This window comes from Balaenoptera physalus (assembly GCF_965194825.1).
Source record: "Balaenoptera physalus genome assembly, chromosome: 3".
Lineage (NCBI taxonomy): Eukaryota > Metazoa > Chordata > Mammalia > Artiodactyla > Balaenopteridae > Balaenoptera > Balaenoptera physalus.
In genome coordinates this window covers 121218435-121241736 of record NC_138890.1, presented here as the reverse complement: position 1 = coordinate 121241736, position 23302 = coordinate 121218435, and the positions used below count along the sequence as shown (strand labels likewise).

Genomic DNA, 23302 nt, shown 5'->3' with positions numbered 1-23302 from the left:
CTGGGGGAAGACAAGAAAAGGGGAAGTCAGAGGGTAGAATTCACTCACTTCCCCTTGTCCCAACCAGAGTACCTAGGCCTTTACCTTTTTTACATTCTGGACTTCGGAGAAAAGATGCCATAGCCAAAGTGGATTGGAAACCACTGGAGCAGGCTAATGGTTAGCAGGCTTTTAGAGCTGTGATTGCCTATCGTTGCCTTGGGAAAAGGTTTTGAGTACAGAATGACTCAGTAACTAAGGGATCTTAAAGGCCGTTTGATGTCTACTCTTGTTCCTTTTATTTAGTCCTTGAAACATACTAGTCACTCCAGAGAAACCAGAAACACAATTTGGCAAAACCAAAAATGACACATTTTTTTAACAAGAAGAGCTAAAAATAAATGGACTGAAAAATAGAATTATCAGTGCATTTTGAGCTTCGGCTTTTGTGAGTCATTGGAGGTCAATGAATGACAAAACCAGAACCTACAGATAGAACAGTCATCTGGCTAACCCATCCCTCCCTGAAATCTGAGGATGGTGAAATCACCATCTCCTGGGGACATTTTTCATTCTCTCTGTTAGAAAGTTTTTCCGCATTTGTCTCATCGTATCTTCATGGAAGGAATGTGATCCCTTTTCCACCTGACAGTGTCTTAACACCCTTCACCAGTGCTGCCAGTTTTTTTCCCCTCCAGATTAATCACTTTCAGTTCTACTCAGTGTTCTCCATGAAACAAGATATTAAAAGTTCCTTACATTCTCTGGTCACTGTCCATTGGCAGGAAACGGGGGTAGGGTGGGGATGGGGGAAACTCAGGAGCTCAGTCTTGGCCATGTTTCGGTGCCTTGGCGTTATCGGACAATTAGATATAGGAGTCCAGAGCTCGGGGAACTAAGAGTGGGCTAGAGACATTAATGTGGAAGCCATCAGCACATTAGAAAATAGATGAAGTAATCTAGAGGGAGAAATGTGTTAGAAGAGAAGGGGGCCCAGGTCTAGCATTTAGAGGTTAAGGCCAAGGAGAAGGAGCGAGCAATTTCAGTTTGTTTGTTTTTGATCCAGTTTCTCTAAAATGCTACGACTCACACTGGACACCATACTCCAGGGGTCACTGACCAGGTTAGGATTGTGAGTCAGTGACTTCTATAGTTTTCAATACAATTTTCTATTCAATAAGTCTAAAACTAACTTTTGACCATCACCATCCACAATTAAACGTCAGTGAAGAAGGGATGCAGGCTCTGAGGAGCTCTGTAATTAACATAGTTTTCGGGGGGGGGTTCCCTTTAAGAAAAAGAAAAAATTATTAATACACAATTAAGTACAGGACTTTGGGAGGGGACCAGGCCACTGAGGAGCCTTGAAATTTAAGCTTCTTTAGCTTTATGATAAATGCACTTGACTGTCAACTAAAATCCCTGAGTCTTTTCCATGGATATTGTTGATAAGCCCCATCTCCCAATCCTGCTTTCCCAGCTGGTTTATTGGACTTTACATTTATCCCTTTAGAATACCTCTGTTTGTTAGAGTTGACTTTGTCATCATCATCCCAATGTCAAGAGCTTTCCTAAATGTCTTAATTCTGCCACCCAACAATGCCTAGGCCTCCTCTTTTCATGCTGTCCGCAGATTTGATAAGCATGCCTTCACCATTTTCATTCAAGTCAATACCAACAGGACATAAATGAGCCCATCGTAGACCTCCCTCCAGGTTGACATGGAGCAGCAGAATTTATATGGCTGGCTACAGATCACCCAATTCTACTGCCACACTGTGCAGAGATCCTGTTAAACATCTTGCTAAAACCCACAGATACACTGTCTGCTATATTTCCTCATTAGCCAAGCAAGTAATCTAACCACAAAAGGAAATGTAGTTAGTAGGCTATGGTTTAGAAATTGCAGTCTTATTTCATTAATATTATCTGCTGTAAAGTCATTTATTTCCTATATCTTCCTTCCTCTTCCAGTATGCCTGCATTTAATTAGAAAAGGTAATTAACAAAAAAGACTATCTTTGCCCCAAACAATATTCCTTCTGGTCATGTCACCCACCCGTCTTTGGAAGAACAAGGGGAGGGTAGCAGTCAGTGTGCTTGAGAAGTATTAGTGGGCTCTGGTCACTTCCCAAGTGTCCACTTCAGGAGGACAGCACGTATTGAACTGGCCAAGTTCAGTGAGGTTCAACAAATATCGATTGAGCCTGATGATGTACTGGGGAAACAAAGATAGCAGAGATAGAGAAGACGTGTTTCCGCCTATTCAGGAGCTTTTAGTATAACGGGCTCTACTAGCTACCATTTATCATGGTGATGATTTCCAAACTCTCTTAGAGGAAGCCTCAGGTTCCAAGTCTAAGACCTACTCCCAGGTTTCCTTGTCACTGCTCACATTGTTGGCTCCTCCTCGTTGCTCTCATCTGCTCCTTGGTTGAGCGGGCACTTGTGAGACCTGGTCTTTGCCCTTGAGGCCCTCTCTCTCCAGTGTACGTGCTGGCACAGGTCTGGAAGCCGGTTCGGGGGGGGACATCGGGGCTTTGTTTCTGCTGTGCTGCTCCAAGGCCGTAGGACTTGTTCTTCCTCCTCCTCCCGGACCCTTTCCATCTGTCTCTTTCAAGACGGGTTCTCTCCAGCCTGAGACTGTGTTCTTGTCTCATGCACAATATGTTGTTGCTTCTCCAAAGGAACCGGATTTTCCCTCTCTGAAAAAAACCTGTCTGGCAGTGCTGACTTTCTTTTCTGCTTTCTCTTGTACGTCATAGTTTTCCATTCACCAGCCTCTTTGCTGTTTTTCAAGGCCCTTGACTTCCTCAGAATTCTGCACAGCTTTGTTTCCTTTGGGGGGTCATTTCCTTTGTTTCATAGAAACTCTCTGGGTAGAGGTGAAAAGATGGAAAGTAAGGAGGTATTCCTCAAGTCCTTTTACCTTCTCCTTGATCTTGATGATTACCTACTTCACATAAAAAGAGCTAGTGACTGAATACCCCCTGCACACAGCTGGATCATACCTTTACCTGCCACACCCCTCAGGGTAGAATTTCAAAAATTAAAATGAACTAAACTTAATTTTTACATTTCACTATTAAAGACTCAGCAGTTTGAGTTATCCTGGATTTCTCCTCAAAAATATGTTATAAAACATGAATAGTTTACATGTGCTCTGTGTGAAAATTAGGATTGAGACAATTGTAACTGTTCTATAGTGATGGTGATGTGGGTCTATGCTAATTACTGGACAAGAAGCCATAGTTGGTGCTGATGTTTGCTTTGGTCAGCAAATAATTTGAGCAAAGACTCCCGCATGGATGGCTACCATTTACTGTTTATCAGTTTTCTTAGCTTCCAAAATAGTTGATTCTTATCCCTTTTGTAGAAGATCGTCAAGTCAGAGGAAGACAGCAAAGTCAAAGAAAGACTTGTTGTTTTGCTGTTTTGTGACCCTTGACATAAAATGTAGGACAAATAGGCTAACAAAACAAAAATGGCTATTTTACTGCAATCTAACATTGGAAAATTCAGATTTTATAACACTTCTAAACATTCATACTAGTAGCCTCAGAATACTGGTATCCAGGAGGTTGTATGAGACAGAGAAAACCACTCCAGTATTAGAAGGGAAGAGTTTAGACCCACTGGCTCAGGGATGCCTGGACCAAATGAAATCTTTGCTTTGCCCTCATCATTTACCATTAAGGACACAGAGCTCTTTTCACTGGAAACTCTGAGCTGATTTATGAGCTTTGCTGTTAACTGAAGGAAGAAGACTGGAGTTTATGGCATGATTCTCCCTCACTACCTACTAGGCATAGGGCCATAATATGGAGTGAGAAAGAAAACAGCATTTTCATTAAGTAAGTCACAGTCTCTCTTTTGGTCCCAATTAACTCTTCTGCATTCCCATCCTGCAGTACTAAACAATGTATTGAAAACTTTTCAGCCAGATTTGATTTTAGCCACTCATGCCCAGCTTGCCCTGAAAAGAACAGGAATTGTAATAGAGTAGAATATCTCACCTTGGATTCAAACAAGAGCAAATGGGAGACAAATTTTGGCTACTTGCTCACATAATTATCCAACTGCTCTGACCATCTTGGTTTCAGAGTGTCTGTATTTGCAGAGACTCTGCTGGATGAACTACTCATGCTTTACATAGTGTGAACTGATGCCAGAACCAGTAATTTTTTGTAGTAATGTGCAGTCTATAACTTCCTGTCTCCAAGATGCAAAAAAAAAAAAACCACCAAACTTTTTTCTTCTCTACCTACCAAATTCTAAAAATTGACACCATGTGCACTATATCAAAATTCATTTAATGTGTCATCAGTCCTTTTTGCCCAGCCCAGTGGAATAAAAGAAAACATTTTATATCAGTGGTGAAATGACTCACCGAGCCATCCCCTGTGATAGTTTGTTACTTTTTAAAGGGCATTTTTGCATGGCAAGTACCCAGGGGTTGTACCCAGAGTATTTCATAACCACACAGGCACCGATCATCCAGATGGTCACTAGTCTTAGAAGTGGAGCAGAGTTCTGAAAATTCCCTGCTGGGCAAGAACAGATGGTTGGCGAGGTCTGAGGGGGAGGTGCTTGGGGTGGGGGTAGCAGAGTAGGGAGTTGAGGGAGAAGGGAATGGTAGGAGTGGTCAGGACAGAGGCTGTTCACTTACCAGTATGGAAATACTTACCAACCAACAGCTCTGACAAATATTTGCCCTGTGTGCATCCAGTGATCCTGTCATACCTAGTAATAGATGGAGAGGATGGATTGGTGATGACAGTCACTTAAACTTCTTCTTTCTTTGTTTCTTATGATTTTTTAAATCCCAGATTGGGGAGTTACTGAGTACCACCCATCCCGCCAACAAAGCCAGCTTAACCCTTTTCTGTCCCGAAGAAGGGGACTGGAAAAACTCCAATCTTGACAGACATAATCTCCAAGACTTCATCAATATTAAACTCAACTCCGCTTCTATATTGCCAGAAATGGAAGGACTTTCCGAGTTTACCGAGTATCTCTCAGAATCCGTGGAAGTCCCATCTCCCTTTGATATCCTAGAACCTCCCACATCAGGTGGATTTCTGAAGCTCTCCAAGCCCTGCTGTTACATTTTTCCAGGAGGGAGGGGCGATTCTGCCTTGTTTGCAGTGAATGGATTCAATATGCTCATCAACGGAGGATCAGAAAGAAAATCCTGCTTCTGGAAGCTCATCCGACACTTGGACCGAGTGGACTCCATCCTGCTCACCCACATTGGGGATGACAATTTGCCTGGAATAAACAGCGTGCTCCAGCGGAAAATCGCAGAGCTCGAGGAAGAACAGTCCCAGGGCTCCACCACAAATAGTGACTGGATGAAAAACCTCATCTCCCCCGACTTAGGAGTTGTATTTCTCAATGTACCTGAAAATCTGAAAAACCCAGAGCCAAACATCAAGATGAAGAGAAGCATAGAAGAAGCTTGCTTCACTCTCCAGTACCTAAACAAATTGTCCATGAAGCCAGAACCTCTGTTCAGAAGTGTAGGCAATACCATTGATCCTGTCATTCTTTTCCAAAAAATGGGAGTTGGTAAACTAGAGATGTATGTGCTTAACCCAGTCAAGAGCAGCAAGGAAATGCAGTATTTTATGCAGCAGTGGACTGGCACCAGCAAAGACAAGGCTGAACTAATCCTGCCTAACGGTCAAGAGATAGACATCCCAATTTCCTACTTAACTTCAGTCTCATCTTTGATCGTGTGGCATCCTGCAAACCCTGCAGAGAAAATCATCCGAGTCTTATTTCCTGGCAACAGCACCCAATACAATATCCTGGAAGGACTGGAAAAGCTCAAACATTTGGACTTCCTGAAACAGCCGCTGGCCACCCAGAAGGATCTAACTGGCCAGGTGGCCACCCCTGCTGTGAAACAAGTAAAACTGAAGCAGAGGGCCGACAGCCGGGAGAGCCTGAAGCCAGCTGCAAAACCACTCCCCAGCAAATCCGTGCGAAAGGAGTCGAAAGAAGAAACCCCTGAAGTCACAAAAGCTAATCACGTGGAAAAGGCACCCAAAGTTGAAAGCAAAGACAAGGTAACGGTGAAAAAAGACAAACCAGTAAAAGCAGAAGCCAAACCTCCAGTGACAGAAAAGGAGGTGCCCAGCAAAGAAGAGCTGCCTCCGGCCAAAGCCGAGGGGCCTGAAAAGCAAGGCACAGACATCAAACCCAAAGTCACCAAGGAGAAGACTGTGAAAAAGGAAACAAAGGCAAAACCCGAAGAAAAGAAAGAGGAGAAGGAAAAGGAAAAGCCAAAGAAAGAAGTGGCTAAAAAGGAGGACAAAACACCTGTCAAGAAGGAGGAAAAACCAAAAAAGGAAGAGGTGAAAAAGGAAGTCAAAAAAGAAATCAAGAAAGAAGAGAAAAAAGAAGTCAAAAAAGAGGTTAAGAAAGAAACCCCACTGAAGGAAGCCAAGAAGGAAGTTAAGAAGGAGGAAAAGAAGGAAATAAAAAAGGAGGAAAAGGAACCCAAAAAAGAAATTAAGAAACTTCCTAAAGACACAAAGAAATCACCTACTCCCGTATCTGAAGCAAAAAAACCGGCTGCATTAAAACCAAAAGTACCCAAGAAGGAAGAGACTGTCAAGAAAGATTCTGTTGCTGCTGGGCAGCTGAAGGAGAAGGGGAAAATTAAAGTCGTTAAGAAGGAAGGCAAGGCCGCAGAGGCTGTGGCCGCGGCCGCCGGCACCATGGCCACTGCAGCGGCTGTGGCGGCAGCAGCTGGAATAGTGACCACTGGCCCCGCCAAAGAACTCGAAGCCGAGAGGTCCCTTATGTCATCCCCTGAGGATCTGACCAAGGACTTTGAAGAGCTGAAGGCTGAAGAGGTCGACTTAGCAAAAGACATCAAGCCTCAGCTGGAGCTGATCGAAGATGAAGAGAAACTGAAGGAAACCGAGCCCGTCGAAGCCTATGCCATCCAGAAAGAGACAGAAGTCACCAGAGGTCCCGCCGAGTCCCCCGATGAGGGCATCACCACCACTGAAGGGGAGGGGGAGTGCGAGCAAACCCCCGAGGAGCTGGAGCCCGTCGAGAAGCAGGGCGTGGAGGACACTGAAAAATTTGAAGACGAAGGAGCGGGTTTTGAGGAGTCCTCCGAGACTGGAGACTATGAAGAGAAGGCGGAAACCGAGGAGGCTGAGGAGCCAGAAGAGGACGGAGAGGAGACCGTGCGTGTGAGCACCTCCAAGCACAGCCTGGCGGAGGAGGAGGAGAGCGTGAAGGCTGAGGCTGAGGGGTACATCACGGAGAAGAGGGAGTCGGTGGCCAGTGGTGATGACCGAGCAGAGGAAGACATGGACGAGGCACTGGAGAAGGGAGAAGCTGAACAATCTGAGGAGGAGGGCGACGAGGAGGAGAGAGCCGAGGATGCCAGAGAGGAAGACTATGAGCCCGAAAAGGCTGAAGCTGAAGATTACGTGATGGCCGTGGTTGACAAGGCTGCGGAGGTTAGCGGTGCCGAGGACCAGTATGGATTCCTTACCACGCCCACCAAGCTAGCGGGAGCCCAGTCTCCTGTCCAAGAACCTGCATCTTCAATTCATGATGAGACTTTACCCGGAGGCTCGGAGAGTGAGGCCACTGCCTCCGACGAGGAGAATCGGGAAGACCAGCCTGAAGAATTCACTGCCACCTCCGGCTACACCCAGTCTACCATTGAGATATCCAGCGAGCCCACCCCCATGGACGAGATGTCTACTCCTCGAGATGTGATGAGTGACGAGACCAACAATGAAGAGACCGAGTCCCCATCTCAAGAATTTGTAAACATCACCAAATACGAGTCTTCACTGTATCCTCAGGAATACTTCAAACCTGCTGTGACATCACTCAACGGACTTTCTGAAGGGTCAAAAACAGATGCCACTGATGGGAAGGATTACAGTGCTTCAGCCTCCACCATCTCACCACCCTCGTCCATGGAGGAAGACAGGTTCAGCAGATCTGCTCTACGTGATGCCTACTGCTCTGAAGAGAAAGACGTGAGGGCCGGTGCCACACTGGAGATCAAAGACACCGTCTCAGCAGTTTCAGATGAAAAACTTAGCCCACCCAAGAGCCCATCCCTGAGTCCATCTCCACCATCACCCATAGAAAAGACCCCACTGGGTGAACGTAGCGTGAACTTTTCTCTGACACCCAGTGAGATTAAAGTCTCAGCAGAGGCAGAAGTAGTCCCAGCATCTCTGGAGGTGACCCAAGAAGTAGTGGAAGAACACTGTGCCAGTCCTGAGGATAAGACCCTGGAAGTGGTGTCTCCATCTCAGTCTGTGACTGGCAGTGCTGGCCACACACCGTACTACCAATCTCCCACTGATGAGAAATCTAGTCACCTTCCCACAGAGGTCATTGAAAAACCAGCGGCAGTCCCAGTGAGCTTTGAATTCAGTGATGCCAAAGATGAGAGTGAAAGGGCTTCTATAAGCCCCATGGATGAACCTGTGCCTGACTCGGAGTCTCCTATTGAAAAAGTTTTGTCTCCTTTACGGAGCCCTCCCCTAATTGGATCTGAGTCTGCATATGAAAGTTTTCCAAGTGCGGATGACAAGGCTCCTGATAGATGTACCGAAAGCCCCTTTGAAGGAAAGAATGGAAAAGAAGGCTTTCCAGACCAAATAAGTCCAGTTTCTGACATGACTTCCACTGGTCTTTTCCAAGACAAACAGGAAGGGAAAAGCACAGACTTTATACCAATAAAGGAAGACTTTGGTCAAGAAAAGAAAACTGATGATGTTGAAGCCATGAGTTCTCAAGCAGGACTGGCTTTAGATGAAAGGAAGTTAGGAGGAGATGTTTCTCCTACACAAATAGATGTCAGTCAGTTTGGATCTTTTAAAGAAGACACTAAGATGTCCATTTCTGAAGGCACTGTCTCAGACAAGTCAGCTACCCCTGTTGATGAGGGTGTGGCAGAAGACACATACTCTCACATGGAGGGTGTGGCCTCGGTCTCCACAGCTTCTGTGGCTACGAGCTCATTTCCAGAGCCAACAACAGATGACGCGTCTCCCTCGCTGCATGCTGAGGTTGGTTCCCCACATTCCACTGAAGTAGACGACTCCCTTTCAGTGTCTGTCGTGCAAACGCCTACCACTTTCCAGGAAACAGAAATGTCTCCATCTAAGGAAGAAAGCCCAAGACCAATGTCAATTTCTCCACCAGACTTCTCCCCTAAAACAGCCAAGTCTAGGACACCAGTTCAAGATCACAGATCTGAACAATCCTCGATGTCGATTGAATTTGGCCAGGAATCCCCTGAGCATTCCCTTGCTATGGACTTCAGTCGTCAGTCTCCAGATCACCCTACAGTGGGTGCAAGTATGCTTCACATCACTGAAAATGGGCCAACTGAGGTGGACTACAGTCCTTCTGACATGCAGGACTCGAGTTTATCACACAAGATCCCACCAACGGAGGAGCCGTCCTACACCCAAGATAATGATCTTTCTGAGCTCATCTCAGTCTCTCAGGTGGAGGCCTCCCCATCCACCTCCTCCGCACATACCCCTTCTCAGATCGCTTCTCCTCTCCAAGAAGATACTCTATCCGATGTTGTTCCTCCCAGGGATATATCCTTATATGCCTCGCTCACAACTGAAAAAGTGCAGAGTCTGGAAGGCGAGAAGCTCTCACCAAAATCTGATATCTCTCCACTCACCCCGAGAGAGTCCTCTCCTTTGTATTCCCCTAGTTTTTCAGACTCTACCTCTGCAGTCAAAGAGAGCACAGCACCTTGCCACACTGCCTCTCCCCCACCAATGGGTGCGGCATCTGCAGAGCCGTATGGCTTCCGTGCCTCCATGTTATTTGATACGATGCCACACCATCTAGCCTTGACGAGAGATTTGACCACGTCCAGCCTGGAGAAGGACAGTGGAGGGAAGACACCTGGAGACTTCAGCTATGCCTATCAGAAGCCTGAGAAGACAACCAGGTCCCCAGATGAAGAAGGTTACGACTATGAGGCTTATGAGAAAACTACCCGGACCCCAGATGTGAGTGGCTATTACTATGAGAAAACGGAGGGCACCATCAAATCCCCATGTGACAGAGGCTACTCCTATGAGACCACTGAGAAAACCACCAAGACTCCCGAAGATGCCGGCTATGCCTATGAAATTACTGAAAAGCCCACGCGGAGCCCCGAAGAGTCTGGGTACGCATACGAGATAAGTGAGAAGACGATAAGGACCCCTGAAGTGAGTGCTTACAGCTACGAAAAGACTGAGCGGTCTCAAAGGCTCCTGGATGACATCAGCAATGGCTATGATGACTCTGAAGAGGGTGGCCACACACTTGGGGATTCCAGCTACTCTTATGAGACCACTGAGAAAACTGCCAGCTTCCCTGGGTCTGAAAGTTACTCCTATGAGACGTCGACAACAACTACACGAACCCCCGTTACCTCCGCATACTGTTACGAGACCCCCGATAAAAGCGCTAGAACCCCCGAGGCGTCTACATATGCCTATGAGACTCCAGACCAGTGCTACACTGCTGAAAAGAAGTCCCCCTCCGAGGCTCGCCAGGATGTTGACTTGTGCCTTGTGTCCTCCTGTGAATACAAGCATCCCAAGACAGAGCTTTCACCCTCCTTCATTAATCCCAATCCTCTCGAGTGGTTTGCCAGTGAAGAGCCAACGGAAGAATCGGAGAAGCCCCTCACCCAATCAGGGGGAGCCCCACCACCTCCTGGAGGAAAGCCCCAGGGCCGACAATGTGATGAAACCCCTCCCACCTCAGTCAGCGAGTCAGCCCCGTCCCAGACGGACTCTGATGTCCCCCCGGAGACAGAAGAGTGCCCCTCCATCACAGCTGATGCGAACATCGACTCGGAAGATGAATCAGAAACCATCCCCACAGACAAAACCGTCACGTACAAACACATGGATCCACCTCCGGCCCCCATGCAGGACCGCAGCCCTTCTCCACGCCACCCTGATGTGTCCATGATGGACCCGGAGGCCTTGGCCATCGAGCAGAACCTGGGCAAAGCTCTGAAGAAGGACCTGAAGGAGAAGACCAAAACCAAAAAGCCAGGTACAAAGACCAAGTCATCCTCACCTGTCAAGAAGGGTGATGGGAAGTCCAAGCCCTCCGCAGCTTCACCCAAGCCAGGGGCCTTGAAGGAATCCTCAGATAAGGTGTCCCGAGTGGCTTCTCCTAAGAAGAAGGAATCTGTGGAAAAAGCAACAAAAACCACCACCACTCCTGAGGTCAAAGCCGCACGTGGAGAAGAGAAAGACAAGGAGACCAAGAATGCCGCGAACACCTCCACATCCAAATCGGTAAAGACGGCGACTGCAGGTAGGTGGAAGGTGCTGGCATCCTGGTGCAGGACACGACAGTTCTACTTTTCACTGCAGCCTCTGCATTTCCATCCGACTTTGTACTGGGGAGGTGAGAGAACACAGCTTGGTGCTCTCCCTTCCCTTCACTGTTTTCGTTTGCCAAAAGGTATAGATCTCAGCCCAGTGTAGCCTGTAGGCCTGGGGATAGCTCAGCTTATGGCCCAGGGCAGCTCTGATTTCCCAGATGCGACCCCTGGGTTTGCTCCCTTTTGCAACACAGCAACCGCAGCCTTGTTCTGAATCTTCAGAACCAAGGATGTGTGTTCCATGCTCCTTGGGAAGATTCTGTTGGCATTGGCTTTGGCCACGCCGGCCCCAGAATCAAGCTGAGGTGACACGGGCCAGGAGCTCTCAAAGGCCTAGGGAGAACCAGAGTTCCAAGCCAAGCCTGGAATAAGCAGCATAGGTCCAAGATTTAGGTTCAATTTTTTAAAAATAAAAAAACATTTAAAATAAAGTTACAACATTTTAAAAATTAAAAATTATACAGTTTTTAAATAGAAAAAAATTACCAGGCTGGAGATGCATCCCCATTAAAGGCAATGCTTTGTTTGATCAACCAGCAAATTCAGCTGACCACTGGGTACCCAGTACAAATAGAGAGAAAAGCATCCAAGGCTCTACTTATCCCATTCTGACCACAAGGCCTCACTAACAGAGACTCAGCATTCTATTTCAGATTGAAATTCCACTTGGCAAGAGCAGATATCCCTGACTTCAGATTCTTGGACTTATCAAGGTCTCAGCAATGACCTGGGTTTTTGATGGAACAGGTCTCTGATGGCCCAGCTTCATTTTGTTGCTTCAAACCAATTACAGGGATTTGAATTCATACATTTTATTTGCTTTACACAGTTATTTGGGGATTTTAGATCACAGTTCACAAAGTAACATAAATTGACTCAAACGTGTAAAGCAAACAGTAATTTAAGCAACACTTCCTTGATTTATTATGGAAAATCTGAGAGATGAACCTTTGGGACTCTCAAATTCAGTACATTTTAGGAAGTATTAGTTACAGGTACAAATTTTTACTTTTAAGCAACATGGAGCATCAATTTCAAGACTCAGGTCTTATCAGGTTTCCTCTTTTTACTTGCACATAGAAAACAAACTGAATTTGTTCATGCTTAGACTTAATAGAAAACCACCAGATAATTAACTCCTTGATCTAAAGGACTTGACAACTTGACCTGCACTTAGGAGAAAACATGAAATCCATCCAAACAGATAAAATCCAACTGAAATCTGCTACCAAACTTGCTGAACATACACTCTAGCCCGCACAACTGATATTTTTTTTAAACTTTAAACTTTTTAAAAATTGCACTATTAATTAATTTTAAAACAAACCTGGGTCGACTTCTGGCAGTTCCCTCGGTTTGGGCTTCTACGAGCAATGTTCCTTTGGTGTTGATGGGAGTGATTTAGTGTGCAAGGGGAAACCGCAGACATTTTTAAATATTAGAAGAAATGTAACTCACAAACTTCTGTTACAAGTCAGAATTCTCTGGGAGACTTACACATGGATATGTTGAGGGCTTTTAGCTTAGGTTCATTATAAAGGCTGGCTAATCTATTCATAAAATGAGTCGGTTTATCCAAATACCAGTTTGCCTGATTCTCACCACTTCCCTACCCCCCTGAAAATAAAACTAGACCATTGATGGAATTCACTGCTGGTTTCGACTCTGGGATGACAGCCTCTATACATCCCATGGAGAAAGGCAAGAGGATTAAATATATAGGATCCAGCTAGTATTTTAAATGGCTTTACAGCAGTGGTCTCAAACCAGATACCAGATACACATTAGCATCAGCTGGGGTGCTTTTAAAAAATGGTGGTACCCAGGCCCTACCCCAGCCCAATTAAGCCAGACTCTGGGGCATGGGGCCTGGTATTAAGCATGCTAAGTGATTCTAATCATGTGGCCAGGGAAAGAATCACTGTCTTAGAATGCTAGTTGTATTAATGTTTCAAAAAGTTTAAACCTTCTAATTAGAACAAATCAGAAAGCCAGCTCACCAAACAAGGTGCCCAGAAACTTTGGGGTTAGTCTGAATCTTTCCTTTGCCCGGGCTTTCTGATTTAGACTGGGAATTTTGGCTGCCACATGCCCCTGACCTCAGCCTGGTATGTCCTGATTGGCTAGAGAAAGCCTAGTCTTTCTGACCCTTCCTCTTGCCAAAGTTTGGTATCCGATCTTGTCTAAGGAGAGACGTCTCCCATTTTAGAGTACTGTCCTAAGGAGAGAATACAGTGTTTCATCAGTTTATGAATGAGGTTGAGGTGCTGAGGGTCTTGGAAATCATATGGTGTTAATTAAGATCTGACCACTGGCTAGGTCGAATGTGAGGGTATAATATTCAGCTGTGGGCAAAATTGCTTTCAAATGAGATCTTAACTGGATTACAAAGATTGCTTAACTGTGTTTTACCAAATGCAGATATTTTCTTTTGTCCTTTAAAATCTGTGTCTTAGACCACTTTTCAAATTAAAATGCACGCGAGCACCTCTTTCAGGAGGAGTGTTACTACCTAGTTCCAGCTTTGAGGAAGGCCTGAACTCTTCTTCCTAAGGGTTGTCCGCAAAGGGAAACATTCCATTCTTCATTTCTCCTGCTGAGACGGTAAACAACCAGGTGATAGTTTCTCAAACTGCCAGTGTTAAATGCCCTCTATGAGAGAGGGGAATGCCCAGTACCCCCTCCCCATGTGCTAGAGGACCTTCTCGGGAAGGAGTAGGGAAGGTGTACTGGACAGATGGGTCTCTTCGCATTCCTGTGACCCTGGCTTTCTCTTTATTTTTGTTCATTTACTGAAGGGCCAGGAAACACCAAGACATCCAAGCCCTCAGCTGTGCCTCCAGGCCCCCCTGTGTACTTGGACCTGTGCTATATTCCCAACCACAGCAACAGTAAGAACGTCGATGTTGAATTTTTCAAGAGAGTGAGGTCGTCCTACTACGTGGTGAGTGGGAATGACCCCGCTGCTGAGGAGCCCAGCCGGGCTGTCCTGGACGCCTTGTTGGAAGGGAAGGCCCAGTGGGGCAGCAACATGCAGGTAAGAGCTCCAGGACAGTGTCCGCACTGCACATGGAGCTGTGTCCAGAGGCAGAGGCAAGGGATCATGTTTAATGAGGCACCGTTATGACTGTGGATCCACATGAGGTCCCCCGGGGGGTCTGCCACACATAAACTATCCTGAGGACAAAGTGGACTTAACACACAGAAGGCGGTCTAAATGTATTCTTGTTACCACCAGCCACCAGGGGCTTGGAGGAAAGCCACTTTACCACCCTAAAGCATAATACATTTATCTGCAAAATGGGACCAAGATTACTTGCCCTTCACCCTAATATACCAAGAATATTAACCAATGTAACCAAGTGGTCATATTTCCATGTGATGCGGATAAGGACTTGTCTTTTACTCCTTTGTGCTTCACAAGTAGACCAAAGCTTGGAATATGGCCATTTAGAAAATCAGCTGTCCAGTGAGATTCTGCAGGAGGAGCAGTGCTGAAAATGGTCCCCAGCAGGATACTCCCAACTCCCAAACATCATAACTAGGCACGAACCACTCTTAATACTATTTCAGCTGTGGTTTCTGCTTATCTAAGTTTTCCTTATGGTTTTGTACAGTCATTTAGTAAACTGTGCTTGCATAACGTTAAATAGAAATGCTGGTTATTTCATCATATGAAATCTAATGAGAAACACCCAGTGGCCTCTTACTGAATACGAGGTGGAATTTTTACTGTTCAAGCCAGTACCCGCCTACCCACCCAACTCCTCTGCCCCTAAGCACACACACAAATTAAAGATACAAATGTTTGTTCTCAGGATCAGTTATGTTAAAGGAAATACAAGAAATTCCACCTTAACTGAAGCACTTCTCTTAACACTAAAGAACTGAAAAACCGAGGCCTCATTGATAAACTAATTAGCTAGTCATGACCTGCTTTTGGTTCCAGTCTTCAGCTCCCCCAGAAAAACTGATTTTTTGGCAGCTTTATTCTGGTTCCTAGAAAACGTTAGGTTGAAAAGTTCTTTGAATTTCCTAAGGACAATAGAAGATTTTTCTCTTTGCCCTTCTTTTTCTAATGGTCTAATTAATACCTTGCTGTTGTTCTGTTTTTTTTCCATCCGATTCCCGGTTCTGCTCTTCAGCAGCTGTTTTCTCTCTCCCTGCAGGTGACCCTGATCCCAACTCATGACTCAGAAGTGATGAGGGAATGGTATCAGGAGACCCATGAGAAGCAGCAGGACCTCAACATCATGGTTTTAGCAAGCAGCAGTACCGTGGTTATGCAAGACGAATCCTTCCCTGCATGTAAGATCGAACTGTAACAACCAGGCCAGCCACACCACAGGGTTTGAACTTTGTTTCCAGAAATTCTTCAGTTTGAAACCACCTTTTCTAACAAAAGTCAATTCACCTAAATAAGTCGCTGAACTGTTACCTGCCAAACGCTATACTGTGTCATGGTGATACAAGTCACTAATATTTCTCAGTTTTTGCTGATTGCTAAGGGAAGTAGCAGTCTTCCCACACTAGGGTTCAAGTTACTGCAAAATTACCTACCCCAGTTCATCTCTGCTGAACATTTGGAAACCATGCACTAGCAAACCCAACTGATTTCTGCTAGGTAGACGCATCTGTCTTAGAGAGAGAAAGAGAGAGAGAGAGCGCGCACGCACAAAAGAGAGGGAACGCAGAACAGAGAGAGAGAGAGAGAAAATGAGAAAGAAAAAAAGAATGCAAGAGGAGGAGATGTAATGGTAGAGAATGCTGGTGAGATACCAGAGAGAAAGAGAGAGCAGGGTGGGGCAGAGAAGAGAAAATAACCATTAGTTAGGTCTGCATTTTCTGTCTATTCTGTAGTCTGCATAGGCAAAGTTTGTAACTTGTGTCAGTCTGAGTCATCAAAAAGGGTCTTAGGTTCCTAAAACAAGTTGGCTGGAAGAAAACAGAAAAGAACAGAACTTGTAATGAGGGCATGTGAGATTTTTCACGCCTTAATTAAGCTCCTTCAGTTTGAAGGCTGCACACTGACAAAATGTAGTGAGTGTAGACTGGACATGCAAGTGGTTTGAACCCCATTCAGAACTCTCAGACTCTTCAAACACACGAGTAGATTGATCTAAGGCATGCTCCCAGCATCTGTGCACCCAGTTAGTCCACTCTGAGTCAATTAACCTGCATGCGGAGACACCCAAGTCCACCCCGATAAACAAGCAAATACCAAAGCAGTTGGGAGTACATACGGTAGACAATTTGCCTTAGGAAGTGACTTGAATGTACAAAGATACTTGATGCACTTATTTTTTAATGTGAGACAGCGAGTTTATAAAACATCCGTGTAGGATTATAGACACTCCAGTTAAAGGAGCATGTGTGTGCGCGTGGGAGGGGTACTAGGAGCTTACCTGATCGGTGCAACAGTCTGATGCTGAGCATTGCGTGTTGAATACCACCTCAGGCCCCTCAGCCAAGCAAGTTGAGCCTTTCATAGCTTCTTTACTACTGCAAGTTCAAGATTGAAACGGCTTCTATGATCAGAACTGGGAAAACAGTGAATCTTAAAGGTGGAAGAGGTTCTCAGCAAGTGTACAGTATTTAGCTTCCCTTGTCTTACATTGGCTTTTTTTTTTTTTTAATTTTCCATTAATTTCAGCATAATTATGGGAACAAGTGTACAGAAGAATTTTTTTTTTTTTTAGATATGTGAGAACTTTTCATAGATGAACTTTTTAACAAATGTTTTCATTTACAGGAAAATGCAAAGAAAATTTTCAAGTGACAGTCTTTCTTTTTTTTTAAAGTGTTTCGTAAGACAAAAAAATGAATAATGTTTTTTGAAGTTCTGGTGAGATTGAAGTCTGATATTGCAGTAATAATATTTATTAAAAGCCCATCACTACCAGGAATAGTGATACCTCCCACCCCTTGAGTCCCATAACAAAAATTTGAGTATGCGCTATCTTAGAGTGGGGGAGAATGGCTACTTTTCCAGGCCTTTACGAGTACATCACCCAGTGGTAGCCTACGTACTTCTTTCAAGATCTTCAACCATGAGGTAAAAGAGCCAAGACAAGTTCAAAGAACCCTAGCAAAAATTTGCTTTGGGATTTTCTTTTTTGGAAAAAAAAACAAAAAAAGAAAAATACGTTGAAAACAAATGAATTCCCAACTCCTACGGTTCATCACGTAGAGTTCAGAGATCATTTCCATCATTGTCATCATTGAACTATGAACCTGGGAAGCCAGATCATGATTAAAACTGACATTAAGTTTCAAGTTGCAGATCAGCGCACCCAGTGTTCAGATGTGGCAAACTTTTCAGTGACAGCTGTGCTGGGCTCTGTCGAGTTGTGTCTCCTGCAGACTCTAAGATCTACGGAGTAGTCAACAATCACCTCGTTTTATTTTCTATGTTAGTTATTTATTTCAGAATTAACATTTTAGTTTATTTTTGTCTGATAAGTGTGTGTTTTGCACTGCTAACTACTATGAGGGTTTAAACAATGCTTCTTCCAGGTCCCTTCACCGAGGACCTAATGCAGTCTACTTAATGCTGTGAATTACATTTTTCAAATGTTTAATTTTTTTAAAAAATTAATATTCTATTTTTTTTAGGCTTCTCTAGAAATGCAGCTTTTATTTATTACCCTATTTCTTTGAAGTCCTTAAGAACAACGCATTGATTTAGGGTACAAAAAAATGAGCACACGACGGAAAACACATTGTGACAAAAAAGGATTTCAGTGAGTATAAACTCACCTACTTAAAAGGTATTTTAAGAGACAACCTAAGATACTCAAGATGATTATTTAATAATTAGTTGTTAAGTTGGTTCACATGATGCATTGGAAGAGAAACAGATTTCCAGCCTTCTTGCCAAATCCAGACCTCTGGTTGATTTTTCTTTGATAGAAGATGGAATTATTTTCCAATTTCCCAAATTAAATTTATTTAACATGTACATTATTTTGCTTTAAGAAAAAAACCAAACATTTTAGGAAAATTATAGCCAGTCTTCAATTATAACCATTCTATTCCACTCCTTTTTTTTTTTTTCTTTTCTTTTTTGCTATGGAATTTAGTGGAAAAAATATACAAAAGCTGTCACTGGTCAGCTGGCTCTTTTTCCTATGAAATAGATCAGTACCTTTCTCCATCCATTGTTCTCAGTGATGACCACAGAGCCTGAATATAACAGGAACACCAATATTTACATTACAGGTTGCTCCTGTCCTTCCAGACACCTTTCCTACCTGTGTGACTAACCTAATTTTGCTAGTTTCATAAATACACAATTAGTTTAGTAACAGCCATCACAATGTACCATGTACATTCATGGTGAGAGCTAAAGATCGACACAGACTTCTAGGAGCTTTATTCATACTGATTACTTAATCCAATTGTATAGATTGAATATTTGAGTGAAAGGAATTTACACTCTGTTTAAATGATGGGATTCCATCGAGATAGCACTCATGATCATGAACTTTTCGGTAGTATTCTTAAAATTCTACAGAGACTAAACGTTAGAGATGATCCTCCATTTTCAATTTTAACTAATTCTATCCCCTTTCTCAAAACCCAATCCCTGTGCATGCTTTCTCAGTCTTGTGGTGGGGCTGGATACAGTGACTGACCCTCCCCCCCTTCCCAACCCTTAAATGCCATTTTCCATGGTGTTCCAAAAAAAAAAAAATGTTTTTTTTTTCTTAACCTTACATATCATAGTGAATTGTTTCCCCAGTGTATATGAATGTTTTAAGTGTCTCCAATAGCTTACACAGTTTAGGAGCTTTCCAGTACTCATTTAATAAGATTTAATCATCTGCTAATGGAAATTTTACCACTTCCCATTTTCCCTGTTACCAAATTTCAGCTCTCAGGAGCTGCTCTACAATTCTGAAATTGCTTTTCTTGCCTCTTTAGTCACCTGTCACAGGAGGTTCTTGCTCAGTAATGACATTGTGAGTTAGATTAATAACTTTTTTTTTGCGCTTCAGATTTAGAAGAAAAGACCCTGTTTCCATCTGAAAGGAACTGTAAGCTTTTATCTTTTAACCAACTGAACAACACACCAAAAGCAGCCTAGGGGATGAGCATTTCTTTGAAAGCAATTAGGTTATTCACCTGGTATTAAAACTATTTACTATGAAAAAAAAATCTGTGACTTTATTAATTTAAAAGGCAGCATCAACAACTGAAAAGGAAGGGAAGAAATAAATAGCTTCTCTGCACTCATTTGGAGCTCCCCAAAAAAGCAGCCATCGAGATGGGGCTTCAAGACCGGGGCTGCCCTTTTCAGAACGCCCCTGCGGCACTGAGTCAGGCTTACGGCGCTGCATGCAGCCCTTCTTCCACCCTGGAAGGACATGGTCTTGAGCCTGGCTGAGAAGCACCTCCCACTCCTCTCTCTTGTTCTGAATGGTGTTTGTGTCAGTCTGCAGCTGTGTATGGTATTATGTCTTATAATCCTGCATCACTTCTATCCTATCCAGTCATATCTAATGTAGAAAATTAGTTTCCAGTGAAAGTAATATGTAGTGCTTTTATGATATTTGTGTGCAATATCCCCTCTTCCATTGAGGATATTTGATGTAAAAGAGAAAAAAAAAAAAAACCTCAGTTCCACAATAAAATACAAAAGTGGCAAAAGTTGGTGTGTGTGCTGTGCTGTCCTTTTGTGTTGTGTGTTACTGAGTTGGGTGCGTTGGGGGCTGAGGCGTGTGTGGGTGGGTTCATTCACAAGGGGTGATTGATTGTGTTCTTTTCAGAGTGGGCTCCCTGGCTTTTTGGTAAACCGCTGAGAGGGCCCTGCTACTATTTCTACAACTGTTTTTGTAGCCAAGCCCTAGAGGACCTTGGGGTCTAAGGACAGAAACCGGAAGATCAGAGAAAGAGTTAAAATTATTGCTTAAAAAGAAAAAGTCAACAGAGCAGTGTACCTGAAGGAGGATATTGGGAGGGTTTCCTACTAAATCACAATATAAACCAAAAACCAGGTTTTAATCTTAGCTCTGCCACACCTGGCTGTGTGACCTCAGTCACTTAATCCATCCGGAACTCCTTTCCTTACCTGTAAAATGAGAGGATTTGACCAGATGGTCAAACTGGATGATCCCTCCTAGGGCTGACTTTCTGGGGCTCTACAAAGCCATCACACTCAGTCAATATATCCAATACGTTATCTCCTTTTTTTGTTTCTTGCTCAGTTACAGAGTAAGCTCTATATAACATAATGTGCTGTGGATTGGATTCACACCTAGGAACTAAAAGATTTTTAGGAAAAGGGATGATAAATAATAAAAAAAAGAAAAAAAGGAGGAATTCTCCTCAATCATTCAATGATTATTATACCTTTACTCTATACCCAGCAGTGGGTAAGACCATGGGGGTTTAAAGGTGAGCAAAACCTAAGTCCTGCCCTAACTGAACGCGGTGACTGGGACTCCCAAAGTCCAAGGATGAGTGAAGGTGACCATAGGAAAAGCACCAGAAATGATGGCTAAACTGGGAGTGTGTGTGTGTGTGTGTGTGTGTGTGTGGTGTGTGTGTGTGTGTGTGTGTGTGTGTGTGTGTGTGTGTGCGCGCGCGCGCGCCTCAATTCCCTCCACAGAAGACGTGCCCACAGAGTGATCAACAGACCTCCAGTACCTGGTCTTGTCTGTCCTCAGAGATGGTCCTTTGGCCTCAAAAGGCCACTGCAGCCTGTCTGAAGTCATAATGATGTTCTTCTGTCACAAACACTCCTTTTAATCTTACACTGTGCTTCCAAGCCATGGGGCTGGTCGACCGGTCCCATTAGAAGTCACTGTGTACCAGGAGGCATTCTGAAATCCCTCCAGAAATTAAAGGGTTAAGCATGTGAGAACTCAGGGTGGGAAATAATCACCAAGAGATTTTGATTACATCTGTCAGATTAAATTTAAATAAGTTGTTTTCTATTCCACTGCCAAACTACTCGGTTCCAGGAAGTCTTTCTGGCCTGAACACAGGGTCACCAAGCATCCTGCTTTGCCAGGACTGCCCTGGTTTCAGCATGGGAAGTCCTGTGTCCCAGGAGACCCCCTCAGCCCCAGGGAAGCCCCACAGTTGACCATACCTGAACCCCTCCGTGTGTTTCTATCCCACTCCCTCCGGACCGAGCACGGCGGAGATGGCAACGAGTTCATCTCCTTCCAGCTGGTCCTTTTCTACTTTGAAGGTAGCTTTTCTTCAGTTTCTGTTTTCCTATTTTGCAGGCAAATCAACAAAGTTCTGTTAAGGTACTATGACTACATTTTCTTTCTCTTTATAAATGTATTTCTCATTCTAGATGCGTCTCTGTGTCCCTACAATGACCTTCCAACACACACTTGACTCATGAATTCTTGGGTCTCTTGCATAATCCTGGATCCCACCATTTCCTCTCTGATCTTATATTGTACGTCTTAGAAATTCACAGGAGCCATACAGGCAGATTGAGTTTTGGTCACAGTCAATTCCTTTAATATGAGCAGTTCTGGCTAATTCTCTGGGGGTTACTGGCAATGTTTTCACAGATGATGGAACATCATTATGAGGCCACGTTCATGGGGTAATCGCCCCTAAAAAGTAGGCACAGTTCTAGTTCATGGCTTCGACTATCCCCGACTCAAACCAATAATGCATGTTACTTTAATGCAGTCTCATGGATTTAAATGCTATGTGTCAACAGATGACTTTTACAATTTGTATCTCCAGTCTGTACCTCTTCTCTGATCTCCAGACTCATATATTCAGCTGTCCATTAAAAGCTCCATTCGGATGTGCAGTAGGGACCTTTAAAACATCCCAAATCAAATTTAACATGTCCTCAAATAAATCCCTGGTCTCCCCTGACTGCTTCTCCTTTTAGGCTTTTCCACCTCAGTAAATGGTACACACATCATTCCAGTTGCTCAGGTCAAAAATCTTGGCCCGTCAGCAGATCTGCTGGCTCCACCTTCAAGACACACCCAGTCTAACCCCTTCTCCTCACGTTCACTATTACTACTGTCGTGCAGGCCAGGCATTTCTCCCCTGGATAACTGCAGTAGCCCCCTAACTGGTCTCCTGTTTCCTGTCCTTGCCCTCCAAGTATCTGCACATAGCAGCTAGACTAGAGTAATACTCTAAAAATGTTAGGTTGCACCATGCCATCCGGTGCTCAAAACCTTCAAATGGGTTCTCATCTCAGAGTAAAAGCCAACGTCCTTACTAATGGGATGGCGGCCTTCACCACCTGTCCTTTCCTTTACCCCTCATCTCCCTGGCCTCAAATCCCACTGCTCTGCACCTTGCACAGTCCGCTCCAGCCACACGGGCCTTCCTTACACACTCTAGGCACACTTCCCTCCAGGGCCTCAGCACTGGTGTCTTTGTCTACCACGCTTTTCCCCAGGTGACTCCATGATCCTCAGCCTCATCCGCGTGGGTCTTTTTTCAAATGTCATCTACTCAGGAAGGCCTTCCCTCACCGCCCTGTGTTAGGCTGCAACATCCACCACTTAACCAGAACTCTCTTTCCCTCTTCCTTGCTTTGTCTCTGTGTCACGTATCACCACGTGACATGTTATATACTTATTACGTGTCTCCTTCCATAGACTAGAAACACCACGAGGGAAGGGATCTTAGTCTACTTTGTTCCCTTCTGTATCCTCAGTGACTATTTTAACCATTCCTAACACACACTAGATGTTCAATTAATATTTGTTGAATGATTGAACAAATGAATGAACGTACTTAGTCCCAGATTAGCACAGTGACTATAGGGGGTAGTTGTTTGAAAGGGGCTTTGGAATCAGACAAGCATGGGCTCAAGCACTGTCCTTGCCACTTATTAATTGTGTGGCCCTAGCCAATTCACATAAGTCTCAGTTTTCTCCTCTGCAAAATGAGGGTAATAATCCC

At 44.3% G+C, this 23302-nt stretch overlaps 1 protein-coding gene and 1 long non-coding RNA gene across 3 annotated transcripts in view; both read left to right on the top strand.

Moving 5' to 3' along the window:
- MAP1B (microtubule associated protein 1B) overlaps nucleotides 1–20047 on the top strand; it is a 94161-nt gene extending 74114 nt beyond the window's left edge. For both annotated transcript variants that reach the window (XM_082457040.1, XM_082457041.1), the window contains 3 exons: nucleotides 4809–11325; nucleotides 14194–14432; nucleotides 15565–20047. In XM_082457040.1, the coding sequence (XP_082313166.1) occupies nucleotides 4809–11325; nucleotides 14194–14432; nucleotides 15565–15720 (6912 nt within the window). In that variant the 3' untranslated portion in view covers nucleotides 15721–20047. The remainder of the gene's footprint in view (nucleotides 1–4808; nucleotides 11326–14193; nucleotides 14433–15564) is intronic.
- The window catches only part of LOC309658619, a 473127-nt gene that overhangs the window by 278286 nt on the left and 171539 nt on the right, over nucleotides 1–23302 (top strand). The gene's annotated exons all lie outside the window — the stretch shown is intronic.